Below are 23,622 nucleotides of genomic sequence, written 5' to 3'. Positions count from 1 at the left end.
AACAAATCCATCAGCTTCAATCATCATGGTTTCCATGCCATTGGAATCAGTTGGTTGATTTGTGAAGTATCGTCTACTTCTTGGAGTGCATACAGTAAACGTTAAACAAATACTCGCCCAGGCGTCTTCACTCTGTGGGCCACTTCTTCAGAACGAAGGCCATCATCCTCGACCTCGAGGGATAGCCATGATAATGAAAGGGTCATCAAACTGAAATGTTAACTGGTTTCTCTTTCTACAGACAAGAAGCATACCGAACTTAGTGGGACAGTCAACATTTTAAGTCAAGACCCTTTATCAACCTGAGCTGATCCAAAATCACATATGTCCATTTTCCTCCATAGATGCTGTCCGACCCATTAAGTTCTCCAGCTTCTTACATGTTGCTCCAGATTCAAGCATCTGCAGTCTCTTGTGTGTCTCTTTCTACTAATGCTGCCTGACTGGCTGAGTTCTTCCAGCATTTCCATTTTTGTTTCAATTCCAGCATTTGCAGTTTTACTTGTTTTCTATAACTTTTAATTACGAGCTGTTTTAATCCATATAAATATGATATCCGTTTTTCAGTGGCACCGTGGAGGCAAAGTCTTTCTATATACTGTATGTTAACATTTCATTTCTAACATAACAATATTCCCCAGTGAATCAAACCTTTAAACAACTCTTAGTTCCTTGGGATAGTTCTTTCTATTAAAGGCACCATATACTGTAGGTGTAAGTTGTCTTATTTAAATTATGGTGTTTATATTAAGACACTGGAGAAAGCAAAGCTACAGATTGTTAAGGTCAAGATGAATAAATGCATATCTGCCGATCACTTGGCATTTGCAAAGAGATTGAGGTGAACACTACGTAAATAATCTACAAATGTATTTCTAAAGTTTCAAAGCTTCACTCCCCCTTGTTCTGAAGATGTTGAACTGGTTTTGCACAGTTATCAAGCTGCTGAAATCAGATATAAAAAGTGACATTTAAGCTTAAAAATACTTTTGTTTCAAACTAAAACACAGGAAAGCATCCCTTGCCAGTTCTTTTAAAATTAGCTGAAAAGCGTAAAGGCTAAAAGTAGTCTACAGAAGTTGTACTTTGTGAGATGCTAACTTTGAATGGCTGTCTTTGCCATTGCTGTCACATGCTTTGAAGATACAAGGATCGTTGCCACTCTGTTATTAAAGTCCTCACAGCCAACGTTATCAGATGTCATTTGCACTCACAGTTCCATATTTTAATAAGTGAGTTGACATTTATGTTACAATATATCAAGCTGCTGAAAGAGCACAAATAACTCAGCTCATATAATACTTATCATCCAGCTTATTCAATAAAGTTCAGGGCGAATGATGAAAGATTAAATGTTTCCTTAGCATGGATCTTCTCTCAGCATGGAATAAATTTAGTGGCATTGAAGATCTGTCAATCAAGGATGGAAATGCCTTTTAGAACTCCAAGTCCTTGCTACTATACTTTGTTCCAGTCTATTACTTATCCGTACAAAACTTGATATCAGAGTACTGATGACATTGGGTGTAATCTTGCTCATTTCTAGTGGCTGTTTCTTTACTGAATTATGTACCATTGTGTTTCTGCACCCTAACCCTAGACTTCTCTGACGCTCAATATTTAGCAAACAATTCTACATATATGAGCAGGTTGAACATCCCTTATTCGGAATGCTTGGAGCTGGAAGTGATCTGGATTTTGGAGTATTTGCACCTATGTAGTGAGATACCTTGGGGATGGAACACAAGACTAAACATAAAAGCTATTTACATTACATGTCCAGCTTATGTAGAGCTGGCGCAAAGCTCACAGTGAACAGTCTGCTGCTGAGGCAGTCTGATGTGATGGTACTGAACCCTTTACAGACTGTAAGAGTTGATTGATCACCTCGGTCTGTGTCTATAAGCAGGTTTCAGTGCTGCGATTGGTTTCATATCTGCCATCGATTTTAAACAGTCACCTATTCCACAGCAACTACAATGGGGGGGAGGGGTGGTAGTTTTATATAATATTTTTAATAATTTTGTAGATGAAACAATTATTTTTAATTTTCAGTATGTCATGATAGATCTTTGCTTGTTTCATGATCAGCATATCATTAAGCTGCATATGCTTATTCCGATACTGACGAATCCACTCTTTCAATACATATTGAGATCTTCATTTTTTACTTTATGCATTGTTTTTCTATTTTTCATTAATCTGTCCATTACATATGTAATGCCCTGGTTCATATTTTTACTGTTATGCTGTATGTATTTCATTTAGCAGTTCTGTAAGAGCAGTCTGTTCTGTTTTCAGCCTGTTTGGGTTATTGTTGAAGATAAGAGATAAGGAGAAATGTCTGCTATCCAGTTAGGATGGTTGAATTAAGGGGAGTTTTCTCTGGTGAGGGACAGTAAGGTTGGACTTGGGGTTTTTGTTTGAGAGGAGATGAAGAGGGAAGACGTGGGAGAGTAGAGGTCATAGGGTTTGACCTGGAGTGGGACCGTGATTCGACGAAGCCAGGGGTGAGATCGATTGATGATCTGTGACTATGGAGAAACTTTGAGCTCCAACTTGTGCATATTTGGCTGTTTAATTAAAATGGGCCCTTTTCTTTTTTTTTGTTCTTTTCTTTACTAACCCTTTAGTCGAATTAAGATTCATAAATATAATCTTTTAATCGTATGCAGTGTACAGACTGTTATTTCGTGGCACTAATTTGTAACAGGGTAGTAAATAACACAGCATCCACACAAGCCGGGGTTTGGGGTGGGAGTGCGCCTCAATCTTACAAGTCTGCCGAGGCTGGAAGTTGTCTTCCTTAGGCTTACGCAGCCAAGGAAACCAGGCTGTTTCACATATGTGAGGTCACTTCTCAGAACTGTCTGTGATGCACAGAGACATGGACATCGCCAGGATTGGATTTTTCCATTTGTGATGTCATATCAGTCAGTGCTCAAAAAAAATTTGGATTTTATAGGTTTTTAGATTTTTGGACTTCAGATAAGAGGTAGCAACCTGTATTATTGAAAGTATGTGGTACTGTTGGATACTACCTTTTGGATAAGACATTAAATTAAGATTCTTCCCACCTTATCAGATAGATACAAGATTAAAAATTAGCTTTATTTGTCACATGTACGGTGCAATCTGACATTTTGTGTCAATGACCAACACAATCTGAGGACTATGCTGGACAGCCTGCAAATGTCACCACGCCTCCAGCGCCAACATAGCATGCCAGAACTTACTAACCCTAACCATAACCATACGTCTTTCGAATCCGTACGCGGTCGCTGGGAAAATATACAGACTTACAGACGGTGACAGGAATTAAACCCTGATCCTCTGATCACTGGCAATTGAAGCAATTGTGCTAACCATATGCTTCTGTGCTGCCCTACAATAATTTTTTGTGACAGAGAATATCCCACAATAATATTCAGAAAAGTAGGTTATTTTCCTCAGAATCTTGACTGTAGCCAAGATAAAAATAAGCAAATTATCTGGTACTGCTGTTTACAGGATTGTGCTGTTATGTATTTCCCACATTACATTGACTATACTTCAAAAGTACTAGTATGATGCAAACCGAGATCATGAAAAATGCTATTTACATGCAAGTCTTTATTTTCTTTTTAAGCCATACAACTCATGTTATCATCTCCATTGCCTGCCAAGAAATTCTATTGTGCGATATGGCGCTACCTGGTACCTATGGTCCATGTAAAGTTACGATTACTGGAAGGCATAGCACTTGGTGGTGTTCTGGACTGACTTAGGTTTGATTTTGACCTCAGGTTCAATCTGTATGGAAGCTTAACATTTTCCCTGTGTTTGTTTTGGATTTCTCTTGGTGTTCGAGTCTCCTTCCAGTTTCCAAAGACATGCTGGTGAGTTAATTGATCACTTAAAACACTCCTCACCCAGACAAAAGAATCAAAAGGGAGCTGATGGGCATGTGAGAAAGACTGGTCTCAGGGATACAGGGAATGAGCAAGAGGTAAAATGGAATTGCTTTGTTGGGAGACAATATAGATGTTATGGGCCAAATAACCTCTTGTGCTCTGCTGTCATTTTTTTGAAAAATAGTAAAATGTTCTTTCTCACTCCATAGGTACAGCCTAACAGAATATTTCTAGCAATTCTTGTTTTATTCTATGTATAATAAACTTGTTACATAAAGTAAAATGCACTTTTTTAGAAATAGACAGAAAATAGTTCAGAGAATGCAAAAATATCAAGTGAGCAAAATGATTTCAACCTTCATGCACAGTTGATACATCGGTGTATATTTTTAAATAAATCAAAAGCAGTAGAATCCGATTTACTTAGAGCAGGGTTTTTCAACCAGGGTTCCATGGAACCCTAGGGTTTCAGGAGAGGTTGCTCGGGTATCTGCAAGAGATCATGATTAAAAAAAACACATTTGCACAACACGCGATGCTAGTGCTTGCAGTGGTAGGCAGTGACCGAGCAGCCCCATTAGCAATCTCAGCCCAGTGTGGCAGTGCGCAGTAGGATTGTGTTTATTTGGTTGGGTCCATTCTCAGTTTTTGACATGAGATGGGGAGGCCATTGATAATTGGTGGACGCTGTATTGTTCGGAGTGGAGGATGGCCGGCTGATGAGGAGCATGAAGTGCATTTTCCAAGCATTGAATGGACTCACCCAACTTGGGGCCTGTGACATCAGCCTCTCACTCCTGAATTACCTCCCCCAACTTCCCTTATGTGTCGCCGACTGATTTATGGGAGCGAGCAAAGTACCAGTGTGGTAGAAAATTGGAGGGAAATTTTCATTCTAAAGATGGTCCAGTGTGGTGATCTTTGAAGAGGAGGCATGAGGTGGAGGAGCAGGATTCTAGGCCTAAGCCTATGGACAATTCTGATAAGGTTAATGATGAAGAATTACAATCTTCTGAGTCATTTCACTGCACTAATGCAACAACAGACACAAAAAAGTTTGTCTTTACAATGAAAGCTACTTACTGATGGTTTTTACCTGGACTGGTGATCCGAGTTGTCCTATTCCATCATGCTCAGTCTGTGGCAAACAACTTACAAATGTAGCAACAGCTCCAGCAAGATTGAAAAGACACTTAACTACAAATCACAGCCATATGGCATGTAAAAGTGCGGATTATTTTAAAACGAACAAACAGATTAAAGTTTTTGAAAATAAAGTCACAGTCAGTAAAAGGATAAGGAAGCAAGTTATTTAGTAGCTTTAAGACTGATTCACTAGAGAAGGTTTAAAAAATTGTGTGAAAACCTGGACAAAGAGCACACCAATCTCCTGCTACACACAGAAATCCAATGGCTTAGCAGAGGAAGAGTTCTCAACAGGGTGTTTGAGCTGAAAGGTGAATTGCAGGGGTACTTTCAAGAAAATAGTAGGTCAGATTTTGCTGAGTGCTTTGAAAATGAAGAATGGCTGCAGAAACTAGCCTATTTAGCAGACATTTTTGATCATATGAACCAGTTAAACAAGTCTCTGCAAGGTCCTGGAGAAAATGTTTTGACTTCAAGTGAGAAGATTCTTGGATTTAAAAGGAAACTGAATCTTCGGAAAAATCATGCTGCAAAAGGAAATCTTAAAATGTTTCCGCTGCTTAAGCTTGAGAGGATATGAGAAAGTCTCAAGTCTTACTGAAAATCATCTGGAAGAACTACAGAACAAAATTGAGCAGTATTTTTCTTCCATTTCAACACAAGTGTGTGACTGGGTGAGGGACCCTTTCTCTGAATGTTCTGCTCAGCCTGAGAACTTGACTTTGAGAGAAGGGGAAGAGCTTTGTGAGCTGCACTCTGATCGTGCACTCAGGATGAGATTTACTGACCTGCCCCTGGACAAGTTCTGGATTTCTGTGAAAGAAGAGTATCTTGCCATTCATAGGAAAATAGTGAACATTTTTCTGCAGTTTTCAACTTCTAACATGTGAACAAGTGTCTTCTTGTTTAACAAGCATTAAGAGCAAGGACAGAAATCATCTCATTTCAGTTGAAGGTGATACCCACTTGTGTTTATCTCGTTCAATCCAGAACTGAGAAATTTATGTTTGCCTTATGAGTTTTTAAAATTTATGAAAGGGGAAGAAACTGATTAATTTCAAGAGGGGTATGCTAAAAATTCATTCTCTACTCAAAAGAGCATCGACAATTATTTTTGGATTACTATACTGTATCTTCAACTTACTGATCACACTGATGTACCGTGAGCTGTAGATATAATAATCTTATGCAGGGAAGGGTTCCCTGAGACCTGAAAATTATCTCAAGGGTTCCTCCAGGGCAAAAAGGTTGAGACAGGGTGATTTATATTCTGTTTTAGCACTGCATTAATTGATAATGGATAGAAAATGGCATGTATGTCAATATTTTGCAATCTAACTACAGTATATGTGCATTATTTGATGATTCCTTTACTAATTATCAAAAGTGATACTCCTATCCAGGTAAAATGGAATGGATTGATAAATGATACCATTTATTTTCTATCTATTATCAATTAATACAGTGCCAGAACAGAAAATAAGTCTAATCTCAGAAAAAAAAGTCCCTTTAGCATTCCTCTAATCTGAGTCAGGTTCAGTAAATGCCAATTATAGAAAGGCATGACTTTAGCATTTGCAACCACATTCAAACATAAGGGCCATATGGATAATTCAGCTTATGAGAAGCCAACCATCAGCTAATTTGATTAGTGCACATATTAAGAAATGGCTGAGTGCACTGAGTACAGCAAAAGCTTGGGGCTGTCTCTATTATTGAATACTTGTGTTTCAATCTTAACTACACACCCAGCCAAACTGTTCCAGTACATTTACAACACTGGACATTTTGGGATATTGCACAGATTTATCTTGTCTGCTACCAGACAGTTTAAATCCCATTCAGCCAGTCAATGAAATGAGGTATGGTGGTTAATACTATCAACAATGTTATCAAACACCATCTACTCAACAATAAGCTGTTTGTCAATGCTCTTTTAAGGATTTGCCAGAACTGTTTAGCTTCAGACTTCATTGTAACTCTAAGTAAATAGGAGGAAAGAGGGGAAGTCACCATTGAGCAGAATCTCAACTTGAGGTGCTACTAGAGTATGACAAAAGCAAATACAAATAGTAATAGGAGTGTGATCACTCAACTCGAGTGTAACGTTCTCCAAAGGGATTGTCTACTGGTCCTCAGATGGGTGTAGAGGCCGATCTGGGATTTACATAACCGGGATGTTAGGGTGCTTCCCTTAATGGAGAATGTGTATGACTTTGTTTAACATGGGGAGGTTGATGCATGGACAGTCTCCACACCGTCCTTGTCAGATCGAGGTCACAGTCCATTGGAATGGAATACAAGATGACTGGGGACACTTCATGGTTGCAGCCTTCCTCCACCTTCACTGCTGGTGAAGATGGTGATGTATCATCATCTTCTGACAATTCCACCGTTGAGGTCTTGGTTGGTCTGAAACTCCGCCCTTGGGTGACCCTACCAGGAACTAAGCACTAGATGGCTAAAATTCAGATGGCATCGCTCTTGGGATCTCTTGAACTCACAAGCCTCTCTACCATGACTAGGTGATGATCCTCGGACAAGATGTAAAAATAACTCAACCACTGATAACTCAAAACCTTTCCATCATTTACATACAGCAAGTCAGGAGCGCGGTGGAATACCCTACCACTATCTGAGTGAAGACAACTCACCTACACTCTCCAAGTTCAGCACTTTCCAAGACAAGGAAGCCCATTTAATTGACAACCCTTCGGTCATCCTAAATATTGTCCGTGAACTATTTTCTCATCATGGCTGCTGTGTTCATTCCACAGAACGCAGACCTTCCCTTCCCTTCCCTCCCCTTCCCCCCACTCTTTAATTCTGGCATCTTCCCCCTTCCTTTCCAGTCCTGAAGAAGGGTCTCGGCCTGAAACATTGACTGTCTATTCATTTTCAAAGATGCTGCCTGACCTGCTGAGTTCCTACTGCATTTTGTGTGTTGCAGTTAATCACATGGACCACTTAGGACAGACAGAAGACAAAAGAGAATGCAGAAATCTAGATCACAGAAATGAATGCTGGAAGAATGCAGCAAGTCAAGCGGCATTTGAATGTCAGCGTCTACTCCCATGAAGAACAGGAACAGTAATTCTATCAGGAAACAGCCTGAATGTTTGTCACTCAGACACACACCATCATCCTTTATTATTGCTGGATCTAAGTCCTGAATCTCATCATCCAGTCATATTTTCACACAGGTGATTAGGGATGGGTAGGAAGTGTAGTCCTCGATAAAATCAATATGGCAAAAACTGAGCGAAAAGGTTGAAATTCAATAACGTTTCTTTCTTTCAGGCATTAGATCAGAAACATTAGTGCAAAGGTTGTCTGATCTCCTAATGGATTTCAATAGAGATCTATTGCTGACATGTTTATAATGGATGGTACATTGGGTTAAAGAACCACATGCTGTTTGGCTTGCATGTTGTTTAACACACTGTTTGGGGCAGCACGATAGCATAGCACAACACTTTACAATATAGATGACCTGGGTCTAATTTCCGCCACTGCCTGTAAGGAATTTGCACGTTCTCCCTACGACTCCAGTTTCCTCTCTGTCCAAAGACATACTGGTTGATGGGTTAATTGGTTATGGTAAATTATCCTGTGATTAGGCTAAGATTAAATAGGGGGATTGCTAGGTGGCATTGTACTCAATAAATATATAAAGTTGCTCTTATACTTTCACAGAATTATACACTAAATAATTAGAATGTGTTACTAACATGGTATGTGTTACCATATAAGGCTATTGAATCAGGTAACAGTGATGGATTTGAAGGAAGATGTTGTATATTACTGGGCAAAGGGGTATAGTGATAGGGCAAGATAGGATACGTAATTACTGATAATTATAATTAGCGAGGAAAAAAGTACATATGAAATATAATCACTACCATAGATCAGAAAGGGCGAATCCTGTTTCTATTATTCATTTTAATTACAGGGTGATAGTTCCAAATAAAACCATTTCATTGATTTCACCTCTGCAGTTCGGAACATTGATGAGTTTCAATATTCATTACATGCACAACACTCACCAGTTCTTAGCCAGTGTTTACAAACATTATTAATGAATCAACCCAGTATTTATTTAAATTTCAAATTTCAAATGGAACATTAGAGTTTTAAGGTATTCGCTGGGAATAATTTTTCTCCCAGACTGTGTATCATCAAGTGAACTTCTCTCACACTGAAGGCAGATGACAAACGGATGGAGGTTTGTAGAAGTGTCCAGAACTTGAATTAAGGTTTATCAGTGTGAAGCAGACATATGCCCAGTGATACAGATAATAGAGAGCGAGAGAGCCAGATTTCCACACTTGGTCAGGTCTGATATCTGGAAAACAGGAGGTTGAGGAGTTTTTAATGATTTTAAAATTCCTATCGATTACTTCAGTCAATGCATTGCACCGACTACACTTCAAACCTCATTTTATAATGCTGTTTACATTGTAAGTACATGCTGATATTTCTGCACATTCTATTTCATACTTATACTTCTTTCTTTTTTAATCTTTTTATTAATTTTCAAATTCATAAACATAGCAACAATACTAGTACAAAGAGTTTGGGATTACACTATTGGTAATTAACATGTGCAAATAAAAACTACACATAATACAAGTATTTTAGGCCTCCCAAACTCCTAATATAATTAAACATGATGAGAAGAAAAATGAAAAAATATCAAGGAAAAAAACCTCAAATTAGAGAAAAAAACTAGACTAAACTGAACCAAAAACTAAACTAACCAAAACTAAACAAGGCTGGGCTATTATATTACATCGAATACAATCATTAATGTCATTAACTCCGCTCCTCTGTCCATATATTTTAGGTTAATAAAAAGGATTCAGAAAAGGGCAAGCTATATCATGTGAAAATGTTGAATAAATGGCCTCCAAGTCTTTTCAAATTTAACCGAAGAATCAAAAGTGACACTTCTGATTTTTTTCTAAATTTTAATAAGATATAGTTTGGGAAAACTATTGAAATGTAGTAGGAGGATTGATCTCTTTCCAATTCAATAAAATGAATCTTCTAGTCATTAATGTAACAAATGCAATCATCCGACGAGCTGTAGAGGATAAATAACTATAGAAGAGAGAAAAGGCAAGAAAATCGTTCTTTGAGAACCCTCACGAGTTCACAAAGAAACTGAACAAAGTAAGAGCGGGCAGCTTAACATCTCTCAACAAGAACTTGAGGATCACCTAGCAAGCACTTACTCTAACAAACAGCAGGAGGCTCCTTTGCTTGACATTTCAGGGCTTGTGAAGCCTACCAAGCCAGGTGTCAAGTTCGATCTGTCAGAACCCAAACTGGCAGAAGTCGAACAGTTCATCAGAAAGGCAAGGTCAGGTTCAGTGCCAGGACCTAATGGAGTGCCGTATGAGGTGTTCAAGAACTGTGAAGAGCTGAGGAAATACTTATGGAGATTGTTAAAGGTGGTGTGGAGACAAAATGTTGTTCCTTTGTCATGGAGTGAGGCTGAAGGAGTATATATCCCAAAGGAAGAGAATTCTTCTACATTGAATCAGTTCTGACCAATTTCACTCCTGAATGTAGAGGGGAAGATTATGTTTGGCATTCTGGAAGAAAGAATATCTTCATTTGTGATTGAGAATGGCAATACATCTGTGCAGAAGGCAGGAATACCAGGCTTCCCAGGATGCCTTGAGCATTCCAGTATGATATGGCATACCATCCAGGAGTCAAAAAGGTTGAAAAGAAATCTGGCTGTAGTTTGGCTTGATCTGGCAAATGCATATGGTTCTGTTCCCCATGTCCTGATTGAGTTTGCGATGGAATTCCTATGGATTCCTGCTAAGGTGAGGAACTTTGTTAAGCAGCACTACAACGATTTCCGGATGAAGTTTTCCACTCAGCAGTTTACAACTAGGTGGCAGAGCTTGGATGTTGGAATCCCAATGGGATGTGCAATTTTTACCCATCCTTTCTGTGTTAGCCATGGAAGTTATTGTGAGGGCTGTAGAATCAGTGGGACCAGGTGTCGCACTTGATGGTGGAGAGGAGTTACCACCAATACGAGCCTTCAAGGATGATCTTACCCTTTTGGGTCCTAGCACGGAGGCAGTGGAAAATGTACTATCTAGACTCGAGGAGCTAATGGATTGGGGAAGAATGAAGTTCAAGACCAAGAAGTCAAGGAGCCTTGTTCTTAGGAGAGGAAAGCTGGTTGACTTTCATTTCATCCTTTGTGGAGAGGAGATTCCATCCATTCAGGACCAACCAGTTAAGAGCCTCGGGCGATGGTACACAGAGGAGCTGAGAGGCACCAAGAGGGTTCAAGAGACAGGAGAACAGATCAGCAAAGGTCTGATGTATGTTGACAAGTGTGGCTTGCCTGGCAAGTTGAAGTTGTGGTGCTTGCAGTACAGACTGATGCCACGGATAATGTGGCCACTAACTGTCTATGAAGTGGCAATGTCCCACGTTGAGGCAATGGAATGGAAGATCAACAAGTATGTGAAGAAGTGGCTTGGAGTACCGAGCAGCCTCACCAATGTTGCAATCCACAGTAGCCAGACAAAGCTTACCATCCCAGTGCAATTCCTTGTTGAGAGGTCAAGGTAGCCAAGGTAAGATCATTCTTGATGCTTCGAGACTCAAAAGACCCTGTCATCAAGCACAGGCAGCCGGATGTGAGATCAGGCAGGAAGCGGTCAGCCCATGTAGCAGTTGATGAGGCAGAGTCTAGATTGAAGCACAAGGAGACGGTTGGATCTATCCAGCTAGACCGCCAGGGACTTGGATGGACAACCCACAAGTGGTGATCATCTTCTACAGGTAAGGAGCGCCGTGAGCTTGTAACACAAGAAATATTAGAGGTAGAAGAGGAGAAGAGGTTAACTAAAACAGCTGGCCTGGCCAAACAAGGGGCTTGGACCCGGTGGGAAAGTGTTGAACAATGACACCTATCTTGGAATGTTCTGTGGCAGATGGAACCGCTCCGCATTTCTTTTTTATGCAGAGCAGCGTACGATCTGCTCCCAACACCTGCCAACCTCAGCACCTGGTATGAAGATAAGACAGGCAGGTGTGCTGCTTGTGGCGAGAAGGGAACACTTCAACATATCTTGAGTGCATGCAGAGTCAATCTTTCCAGCGGCATGTACACTTAGAGACATAACAACGTTCTCAAAGTTGTAACAGAAGCAGTTGAGCGGAGAGTGCTGCAGCACAACTTATCTCATGCCCCATGCTGCACAGAACATCGCATATCATTTGTGAAAGAAGGCTCCAAGTCAAGGGTGTACAGCGCAGGCTCACAATCAAGCATACTTTCTTCAGCCAATGATTGGTGTGTCAAGGCCGATCTGGATGGGAAAAGCAGTTTCCCAGAGCAATTAGCTTTCACCACATTGCGTCCAGATATAATCGTATGGTCTGACACCAGTAGAGAAGCGGTTATTGGTGAACTCACAGTTCCCTGGGAAGACAACATCGATGAAGCCCATGAGCGCAAGTTAACCAAGTATGCAGAATTAAGATCAGAGTGCAGAGACAGAGGGTGGAAGGTCTCATGCTATCCATTCCAAGTAGGCTGCCATGGGTTTATTGCGTTCACTCTCCAGAAGTGGCTGCGTGACCTTGACTTCACAAGGAGAGAGATCAAGTCAACCAGCAGGTCTGTAGCTGAGGCAGCAGAGAAAGGATCAGCATGGGTGTGGACCAAGTATGTCCAGAGGGGCAGATAGTCAGACAGTGTATACTTATCTTGCAAACCCTTCAGTAGTTGCATAGACACCTGAAGAGTAGACTATCTGTTGGATGGAAGATGCCAAGTTTTTAAGCTCACCAGTGGGAGGTGGTGCTTTAGCACTGCTGGCTCACCACCTCGAGGGAGTCTTGATCATAAGTGGGCCGAAACTCCTGAAGACAGGTGGCAGATCAACTGATGATCCCACTGGTGAGAGCACAGGACTGTTAACATCTTAGTCCACGTGTATTTGGTAACTCTGTTCCATCATTGGTAAACCAAAAATTGCGGTAATAGGATGAGGTTGTAAATCAATACGCAAAACTGTTGAAATAATATCAAAGATGTTTTTCCAAAATTTTTCCAAAAGAGGGCATATGAGTCAAAGAAGCCACCTCAGAATGACATCTGTCACAAATAGGACTTACATGAGAATAAAAACGAGCTAGTTTATCTTTAGACATGTGGGCCCTATGCACCATCAAAGTATGTTTAGCGCATATAGAGGAAAAGTTAAATAATTGAAAAATTTTCTCTCATTTCTCTATAGTTAAGGTGAAGTTGAAGTTCCCTTTCCCATTCATTCTTAATTTTATCAGATACACCTGCCTGTGTTTTCATAATCATATCAAAAATAATTGCTGTTAAACCCTTCTGATAACGGTTTAAACATAAAATTTTTTCTGTAATATCAGTTGGATATAAAGTCGGAAAGGTAGGTGGCGTAGTATTTAAAAAGTTTCTAATTTGTAAGTATCTAAAAAAATGGGATCTGGGCAAATTATATTTATTACACAACTGTTCAAAAGACATGAAACAGTTATCCAAGAATAAATCACGAAAACATATTATACCCTTCATTTTCCATATCAGACAGGCTTGATCCATAACAGAAGGTTGGAAAAAAAAATTAGATATAATAGGGCTTGATAAAATAAATTTGTTCAAACCAAAAAATTTACAAAATTGAAACCATATTCATAATGTATATTTAATTATTGGATTAACCATTTGTTTATCCAATTTAGAGAGAACAAAGGGAAGCAAAGTCCCTAAAATAGAAACCAATGAAAACCCTTGTGCAGAATTACATTCAAGGTTTACCCATTGTGGACTTGGAATTATATCCAAATTTTGTGTCCAAAATATTAAATATCAAATATTAATTGCCCAGTAATAAAATCTTAAATTCGGCAATGCCAAACCACAATCCTTTTTGGACTTGGGTAAGTATTTTTTACTTAGTCTAGGATTTTTATTATGCCATATATATGAGGAAATTTTAGAATCAACAGTATCAAAAAAGGATTTAGAAATAAAAATCGGTACCACTTGAAATAGATATAAAAATTTAGGTAGGATAATCATCTTAGTAGCATTGATCCGGCCAATCAGTGATAAAGAAAATGGGGACCATTTAGTAAACAATTGTTTAACCTGATTAAACAATGGTAAAAAACTGAGCTTATATAAATCCTTAAACACAAAGAATTCTGCAGATGCTGGAAATTCAGGCAACACATATCAAAGTTGCTAGTGAACGCAGCAGGCCAGGCAGCATCTCTAGGAAGAGGTACAGTCAACGTTTCGGGCCGAGACCCCGAAACGTCGACTGTACCTCTTCCTAGAGATGCTGCCTGGCCTGCTGCGTTCACCAGCAACTTTGATGTGTGTTGCTTAAATAAATCCTTATGCTTCTTAGTAATTTTAACACCCAGATAAGTAAAATAGTCAGTAACCAGTCTGAATGGTGAACGTCTATAAATTGGAACCTGCATATTAAATGGGAAGAGTTCACTTTTATTAAGATTCAATTTGTAGCCAGAGAAGTTACTAAACTGAGCAAGCAGGGATATTACTACCAGAATGGATTTCTCTGGGTTAGAGATATATAGTATCTCTAGATATAAATCATCTGCATATAGTGATAACTTGTGTATCTCATTCCCAGGGGTAATGCCAAGTATATTAGGTGAGTCACGAATAGCAATAGCTAGAGGTTCCAAGGCAATATCGAATAATAATGGGCTAAGAGGACAGCCCTGCCTAGTACCATGAAACAACTGAAAAAAGGAAGATCTATACCTATACTTCTAACATTGTTTTTATATAACTCTCTATTCTTCATAGTTGTTGAATGTTTTACATTGCATGTCTCACCAATGCACCACGGCAAATTCATAATGTATGTAAATGTACAGCACTATGTTAAAGTCTTAGGCACACATATATATAGCTAGGGTGCCTAAGATTTTTGCACAGTACTGCATATGACAAATAGGGCTTGATCATTGATCCTTGAATTGTCTTAGTCAAGATTTTACAAGCAATGAATTAGTTATACTATTGTATTTGGCTTTCACTTGGTTTGTCTGCTATTGTCGTTATAGTATCTTTCTATACTATTTCATATTGGATGACAATAAACAGGACAGGATGGTGTTTTGTACTCCTATTTATTGCTGTTTGTTGTATGTATTGTTGCTCCATCATCCTTCCTTGCAGCCAAACAGCAGAAGTTTGGCTTGAGGAAGAAAGTGCACGATATTCTACTTTGTTACAGATTATTTTTTCCTGAATGCAGTCCCATCCATGAAAGGAATGTTGAAAGTATGGGACATATTGTGAGTGATGGTTTCCATTTGCTTCAGCTATCAGGTTATCTCAGATGCTTGACTGGTACTCTGCCTTCAGACTTTTTCCTACTTGATAACAATTGTAGATATACTTTGCCCTCTGCATCAAGAGGTATGAACTTCGAACCCCATTCCAGATATTAGGTTGACACGCCAGTGCAAAATTGATGGAGTACTCAGTCGCCAGGGGAAATGTTATGGTGGGTGGGTGAAGATCAATCCCAATATGGTACTGAGGAGAGGAGTGGAAGTTTCTTGGCATTCTGCACAATTATCTCTGCACCAACTAAAATCGCTTAAAACAATTAATCTTATTTTTACACTCAGTGGCCATTTTATTACGAGGACCTGTACACCTGTTTGTTAGTGCAAATATCTAATCAACCAATCATGTGGCAGCAACTCAATGCATAGAAGCATGCAGACATGGTCAAGAGGTTTGGTTGTTGTTCAGACTAAACATCAGAGTGGGGAAGAAAATGTGATCTAAGTGACTTTGATTGAAAGGGCATCTCCGAACGCAGAGCATGTCAAACCTTGAAGTGGTTGCGCTACAGCAGCAGAAGACCGCAAACATACACTCAACGGCCACTTCAATAGGTGCAGGAGGTACCTAATAAGGTGTATTTGCTGTTTGTTGGAGCTTTGTGCATAAATTTACTACTGCATAGCAGGGTCTATACTGGCCAGTTACCTCATCAGCCTGAGACAAAACAGTATTCAACACATTCTTCCATTTAGCTAGTGATTATTAGCAATCAATAGAATCAATTCTCAATACCTCAAAGCTCTTAGAGTTATAGAGTTATGAAGTAATACAGTACAGAAACAGGCCTTTTGGCCCATCTTGTCCATTCTAACCAAGATTCACATTAAGTTAGTCCCATTTCCCCTCATTTGTCCCATAGTCCTTTAAATCTTACCTATCTGTGCATTTGTCCAAGCAACACACACAAAATGCTGGAGGAACTCAGCAGGCCAGTCAGCATCTATGGAAAAAAAGTGCAGTCGATGTTTCAGGCCAAGACTCTACTGCCCGAAACGTTGACTGTACTTTTCTCAATCAATGTTCTGCCTGGCCTGTTGAATTCCTCCAGAATTTTGTGTTCATTGTTCAGATCTACAGCACTTGCAGATTTTCTCTTGTTTGTGATATTGAGTCCAGGAGTTGGGATGTTATGTTGAAGTTGTATAAGATGTTGGTGAGGTCACATTTGGAGTCTTGTGTGCAGTTCTACACTCTTTTCCTGGACGCTGCCTGGCCTGTTGAGTTCCTCCAGCACTTTGTGTGTGTGTTGCTTGGATTGCCAGCATTTGCAGATTTTCTCTTGTTTGTGTATTGTCACAAAATGTCTTATCAATATTGCTATTCTATTTGCCTCAAGCACTTCCCCTGGCAGCTCATTCCATATACATACCACCTTCTACATGAATCCTCAGGCCCCCTTTAAAGGGCACAGACTCAGTGGGCCTCATGGCCTATATCTACTGGTCTTATGGACAAGCTTGTTCTCAGCACCCTCTCACTGGGAGAAGTAGTATTTAATGACCACAAAATATTGCCAATGGCAGGTGATAGGAATGCATTCTCTTTCATGGAGCAGAGTGGTTTCCTCCCCCATTGCAGAGGACTGTTTGGTCTTAAGTATGCTAGTGTTGAAGTGGAGGTTAGCCTAGATAAGGACGACTGAATAGGGACACTCTAACAATGGAGTGAATCAGTTGAGTTTAGTAACAAGTTCCATGTCATGCAATATTCATCCATGGAGAGGAATAAAAGGTCGATAATTCGGGCTGAGACTTTCCTCAGGACTGGTGAAAGGTCTCGGTCTGAATCATTGACTGTTTATTCCTCTCCATAGATGCTGCCTGACCTGCTGAGTTCCTCCAGCGTTTTGTGGGCATTGCTCTGGAATTCCAGCATCTCTTGAACGTCTTGTGTTTATGATTAACAGATCCATAGACAGTTTCACGGATGGTAACTGTTGATTTACAAGTTTTTAAAAAACTGAACGTGTTCTGATTCATTTCTCTCAAGGTCCAATTGCTTTTGCAAGCTTTAGATTATTGAACCTGTCAGAAAGTAATTTCTTTTTAGTAACAGCAAAGAATATTAAAACTGCAGTAATCCAACCTTGGGGAAATCAAGCTATGATGGATTAATGTTGTTTACTGTGGCATCAAATGATGCATAGTGCCTCCTTGTGGTTAGCAGAAGGTACTACATGCAACTACTGTGCAGGTAACAGGAGACTGCTGATGCTGGAATCTGGTGCAACAATTTGCAGGAGGAACTCAGTGGGTTGAGCAGCATCTGTGGGGATTAAGAAATTGTTATTGTTTTGGGTAGGGTCTTGATCCTAAACATCAACAATTTCTTTCCTCCCACAGATGCCGTTTGAGCTGCTGAGTTCCCCGATCAGATTGCCTGTAACAACTGTGCCTATTGGTTACTGAGATGAGCACAATATTAGGCAAAAATTCAAATAGCTTCTTCTTAACTAATAATCCCTCTGCTTTTTCCCCCATTCTGCTTCGGGTAAAATATTCATTTTGTATCTTAGACGCTCTTAATAATTCTCCAAGGGCAGTGAGTGTCAAGAACCCACATCACAACAAAGCCTATCGTTACAAGGCAAGATCTTTAAAACATTTGTTACAGGGAGCATCAGAACTGGAGTTTTGTTATCTCCCATTCTGGATATTTCTGAGCGCTATGCTGGCTGGGATCTACTTGGAGGAGGCCCTCCGTTCGTCGAGGTTAACCGTGGATATTGTGTCCTAGTTATCTATATGTGATACGCAAGGCAGGGCAGTAAGATATGGTTTCCTGTACAGCAGGCTACCCCTCTCCATGCAGGGGATGAATTCGAAGGAAGAGTAGAGACCAATACAGTTTGGCACCAGCATTGTCGCAGAAGATGCCAGTCAGCGTTGAACTCAATGCAGGACTGCCTTAGGGAGTCCAGCTCTGGATTTTTCCTTGGGGGTTTACTCCTGAAGCCTTCACCATGAGTGAGTATAGCCCCAAGAAACTGGAGGTTTGAGATCAGAGTTTTCCTTCTCCTGGCTGATGAGCCCCATCTACCAGAAGCAACAGGTTTTAAGGTGCCAGTAACCCACCTTTTGCCGATTTCCTGTCAATAGAAATGGTTCTACCGGGCTTCGTAGCTGAGCCACGTGTAAAGGCCAGGAGCTGGACTTGGTTGTCTGAGGCTATTTGAGGCGCAGGCATTTGAGTTGGGAGCATTTAATAGGTAGTGGGCGCTCATCTCCCCTACACCTTCCCCCAGTTATAAGAACCCTAAGGAACCTGGTATCTACTATCCCAGCACAAACTAGAAAATGAACATGAGCCCTTTGAAGTTTCCACAGTTCTGCTAGTGAAGCCTCAAGTCCAATGAATAGTGGTGTCTGCAAGTCTGGGAGTCCAGGCCAGAGACTGGGCGTTGGAGGCCAGATGTCAATGAGCTTAAGAGTCTGGGGCCAAGGGCAGGAGGCCTGGAGGCAACCTGTCCTGGGGATGGAGGCCCACGTGTGTCGTGGATGGGAGGGTGGGATTTGTGCTTGTATTGCAGTTGTTGTCTTCTTGTTGCTGTTGCTGCTTGTGTTGTTCAGTGTTGTGTATTGTATTGTGTTGAACGTTGTGGACATGCTTTGTTGGCGTTGGAATGTGTGGTGCCACTTGTGGGCTGTCCCTAGCACCTCCTTGGGTGTGCTGATTGTTAGTACAACACTTTTTCTGTATCTTTCAATGCACATATGGTAAATAAATCTAAATCTGAATACAGCGTTTTTTGAATTTTCCAAGTCATTCATCAGAACAACACAATATGCTGTTTTCCATTACCTGTATGGTAAGGTGGACTCCCAATCTCACAATCTACCTTGTCACTGGCAATTTACTGCCTGCTTGCACTGCACTGTCTCTGTAACTGTGACAATTTATTCTGCATTCTATCACTGATTTTCAATTGTACCACCACAATGTACAGATGTAATGAAATTATCTAAATGGATGGGATGGGAAACAAAGTCTTTTATTTTATCTCAATACCTGCGACAATAATAAACCAACTTACCAATGACCAAATTTTTCAAATATTAATTACTCGTCTAAGTTTAGTCTTGCCTTACTTGCCTTAAGGCAAGACCAAACTGGGCCTAGGCCTGAGTCGACGTGGTAGTAGTAGTAGTAAGTTTGGTGGAGGAATCTTGCCATAAGTTAATATTGCTCTGAGAGTCCAAAAGGCCTGTCTCTACTCTATGAACTCCTGGTTAACCATTGGTAACCATAAGCTACATTTTCCGAGTTTGAATATTAATTCAGTCCACTAAAAGTGCTTTGGTTAATTATCCTGTCAGTGTGTGGTTAAAGGATCTAATAATGTAATAATGTTACAGCCATATACGAATTTAGTTAGACCCCACTTGGAGTACTGTGTTCAGTTCTGGTCACCACATTACAGGAAGGATGTGGATACTATAGAGAGAATGCAGTGGAGATTTACAAGGATGTTACCTGGATTGGAGAGTGTGCCTTATGAGAATAGGTTGAGTGAAATTCTCAGTAGGGAAACTTTAGGCAGTTTCTAGGGTAGGTTATACGGTCGGCACAACATTGTGGGCCAAAGGGCCTGTAATGTGCTGTAGATTTCTGTGTTTCTGTGCTTCTAATGCTTTTATTATCAAAATTAGCCTTATAATAAAAGTGAGTGTTAAAATAGGTGAAAGTGACACAGTGATGCAGCTAGCAGAACTGCTGCCTCACGACGCCAGTGACCCAGTGACGTCCTGTGCTATCTGTATGGATTTGATGCATCCTGCCCGTGATCGTGTAGGTTTCTTCCACGAGCTCCAGTTTCCTCCTATGTTCCAAAAGTACGTGGATTGGCCGTTTAATTGGGACTGTAAATTGTCCCCCAAGTGCAAGCAGTACAATAGGTGAAAGGAGTGCTGTGTATTTAATATTTCAGTAGTATTTTGAGTAATACTGTAAATATATTGGTTGATTGAACATTCTTATCCATTTAAATAATTCATGATGTATAAATATGTGAATTGAATACGTCATCACGCCAACAGGTGATACGTGCGCTCCTCGAAGTTAGACTCACATTTGGCACTCTGGTCTTTTCCTTTTAATTACTTTAGTGTTTTAGAGGTCACAAAAGATATACACGGAGGGATGCTGTTAATGAGAATGTGGGAAGAATTAAAATGAAATTAATGTAGGATTAGTATAAATAGGTGGTTGATAGTCAGTGCAGATTTGATGAGTAAAAGGGCTGTAATACTCTGTCAAAGCCACAGAGGTAAACACAATTTAGATTCCCGTTTGTGTTAATCAAACACTATAGAATCTTTAGTGCTTTCTAGGTTTCAGCATACTCAGTACAACACAATTCATTTAATTCAATCACTATTAAAAATTATCAGTGTTTGTAAATACCTTAATAACTAGTAAACATGATCTAGGCACGACTAGTACAAGAGCTATAAATGCCAGCAAGTACAGCTGTCCTTTATTTGGTTAAGAATGCAAACAGGAATGAAACACCGGCTGACAAATATTAATACAGTTGTTCCTATCATTCTACTTCAATGAACCACCACTGCACAGATTCTGTGATCACCTTTTCTGTTTATGAGGGTCAACAAGCAGGAACATAGGGACAGGAGTCAACCAATCAGACCCTTGAGAATGTTCCACCATATCATAGCTCGTATTCGGACTAATTCCACTCACCCACCCACCTGATTTGGCACCATGTCCCTTACCACCAAGGTAATCAGAATCTGTTATCCCTCTTACAGTTAGTTACATACCGGCCTCCAACAGTAGCTGGGATGTAGACCACAGATTACAACAGGAAAAAGAAAAGGCATGTCAAAAGGGCAATGTTATGATAGTAATGGGAGATTTTAACATGCAGAGCAATTGGGAAAATCAGTAGAGCTAATCGACCTCAAGAGAGTGAGTTTGTTGAATGCCTGCAAGATGGTTTTTTAGAGCAGTTCGTTGTTGAGCCTACTGGGGGATCAGCTATACTCAAATGGCAAAATAGTACAACCATGGCCGACAAGGGGAGTTAAAGCTAAAAAGAGAGGGTATCCAACAAAGCAAAATTTAGTGGGAAGATAGAGCATTAGGAAGCTTTTAAGAACCTATAGAGAGAAACTAAAGGAATCATTAGAAGGGAAAAGATGAAATGAAAGCAAGCTAGCAAGTAATATCAAAGTGGATAGTAAAAGCTTTCTCAAGTGTATAAAAAGTAAAAGAAAGATGAGAGTGGATATAGGACCACTAGAAAATGAGGCTGGAGAAATAATATTGGGGTCAAAGAGATGACAGAAGCACTAAATGAGTATTTTGCATCAGTCTTCACTGTGGAAGAAACTAGCAATGTACTAGGTGTTGTGAGTGCAGTTACTATTACAAGGGATAAGTTGCTCAAAATACTGAAAGACCTAAGGGTACATAAGTCACGTGGACCAGATGAACTGCACCCTAGGGTTCTGAAAGAGGCAGCGGTAGAGATCATGGAGGCATTTGCAAAAAAAAATCATTGAACTCTGGCATGGTGCCAAAGGACTAGAAAATTACAAATGTCACTCCACTCCTTAAGAAAGGAGGAAGGCAGCAGAAAGGAAATTATAGACCAGTTAGTATGGTCGGCTGGTGGCACAGTGAGATCAGTGCCGGGCTCAAGAATGGAGGTTCTCGAGTTCGATCCAGTGACAGACCACCCCTATGCGCGCTCTCCATCCGCGCCGAGTTGATGTCAAGCTCGCAACTTGGCCTCGTAAAAATAATACTGTGAAATGTCTGTGCGAGCAGTGGCGCCCCACACAGCCTTTCAAACGCCTTGTAAGGCATGAAGATGCCCGACACTGGCCTCTCAGGTCTGAGTCGACGTCATCATCATCATCATAGCATGAACTTAGTGGTTGGGAAGATGTTGGAGTCAATTCTTAAGGTTATGGAGTACTTGGTGACACAGGACAAGATAGGACAAAGTCAGCGTGGTTTCTTTAAGGGAAAATCTTGCCTGATGAACCTGTTGGAATTTGAGAAGATCTTTCAGAAGATTACAAGTAAGATAGATATAAAGGGGATGGAGTGGATGTTACATATTTGAACTTTCAGAAGGCCTTTGAAAAGGTGCCATACATAAGGCTGCTTACCAAGTTAAGAGCCTATGGTATAGGAAAGTTACTTACACAGTTAGGGCATTGGCTGATTGGTAGGAGGCAGCAAGTGGGAATAAAAGAATCCTTGTCTGGTTGGCTGCCAGTGGCTAGTGGTGTTCTGCAGGGGTCGGTGTTGAAACTGCTTCTTTTTATGCTGTAGGTCAATGATTCAGATGATGGAATAGAAGGCTTGTTGCCAAGATTAGATGATATGAAGATTGGTGGAGGGACAGGTAGTGTTGTGGAGACAGGTAGGCTGCAGAAGGACTTAGACAGATTAGGAAAATGGGCAAGAAAATGGCAAATGAATTGCAATGTTGGAAAATGTATGGTCATGCACATTGGTAGTAGAAATAAATGTGCAGACTATTTCCTAAATTGGGAGAAAATCCAAAAATCTGAGATGCAAAGGGACTTGGGAGTCCTTGTGCAGAACAACCTAAAGGTTAACTTGCAGGTTGAGTCTGTGGTGGGGAAGACAAATACAATGTTAGCATTCATTTCAAGAGGTTTTGAATGCAAGAGTGGGGATGTGATGGTGAGGCTTTATAAGGAACTAGTGAGGCCTCACCTTGAGTATTGTAAATGGTTTTGGGCTCCTCATCTTAGAAAAGATGTGCTGACATTGGAGGGAGTTCACAAGAGTGATTCCAGGAATGAAACAAGGAATTCTTGACTCGCTGGAATTTAGAAGAATGAGGGGGGATCTTATTGAAACCTTCTGAATATTGAAAGCCTGAGACAGAGCAGATGTGGAAAGGATGTTTCTGTTGTTGGAGGAGCCTGGGACAAGAGAGCACAGCCTTAGGAAAGAGGAGTGTCCATTTAAAACAGAGATGTGAAGAAATTTCTTTAGCCAGATGGTGGTGAATTTGTGGAATTTTTTTTTACCATAAGCAGCTGTGGAGGCCAGGTTGTTGGGTGTATTTAAGGCAGAGATTTATAGGCTCTTGACTGGACGCGGCATCAAAGGTTACAGGGAGAAGGCCGTGGAATGGTGTTGAGGAGAGGGAGAAAGGAT

The 23,622-nt window shown here is 40.3% G+C and overlaps 1 protein-coding gene across 1 annotated transcript in view; it reads right to left on the bottom strand.

The window, feature by feature from the left end:
- Positions 1–8,863: 8,863 nt before the first annotated feature.
- Positions 8,864–23,622, bottom strand: part of LOC140187851 (uncharacterized) — a 135,572-nt gene continuing 120,813 nt past the window's right edge. The window contains exon 15 of the mRNA XM_072243648.1: positions 8,864–9,384. Coding sequence (XP_072099749.1) covers positions 9,233–9,384 — 152 coding nt within the window. The 3' untranslated portion in view covers positions 8,864–9,232. The remainder of the gene's footprint in view (positions 9,385–23,622) is intronic.

The sequence above is a fragment of the Mobula birostris genome, chromosome 25, assembly GCF_030028105.1.
Source record: "Mobula birostris isolate sMobBir1 chromosome 25, sMobBir1.hap1, whole genome shotgun sequence".
Classification (NCBI taxonomy): domain Eukaryota; kingdom Metazoa; phylum Chordata; class Chondrichthyes; order Myliobatiformes; family Myliobatidae; genus Mobula; species Mobula birostris.
The sequence above is the reverse complement of the archived record's forward strand: the minus strand, read 5'-3'. Positions and strand labels throughout refer to the sequence as shown.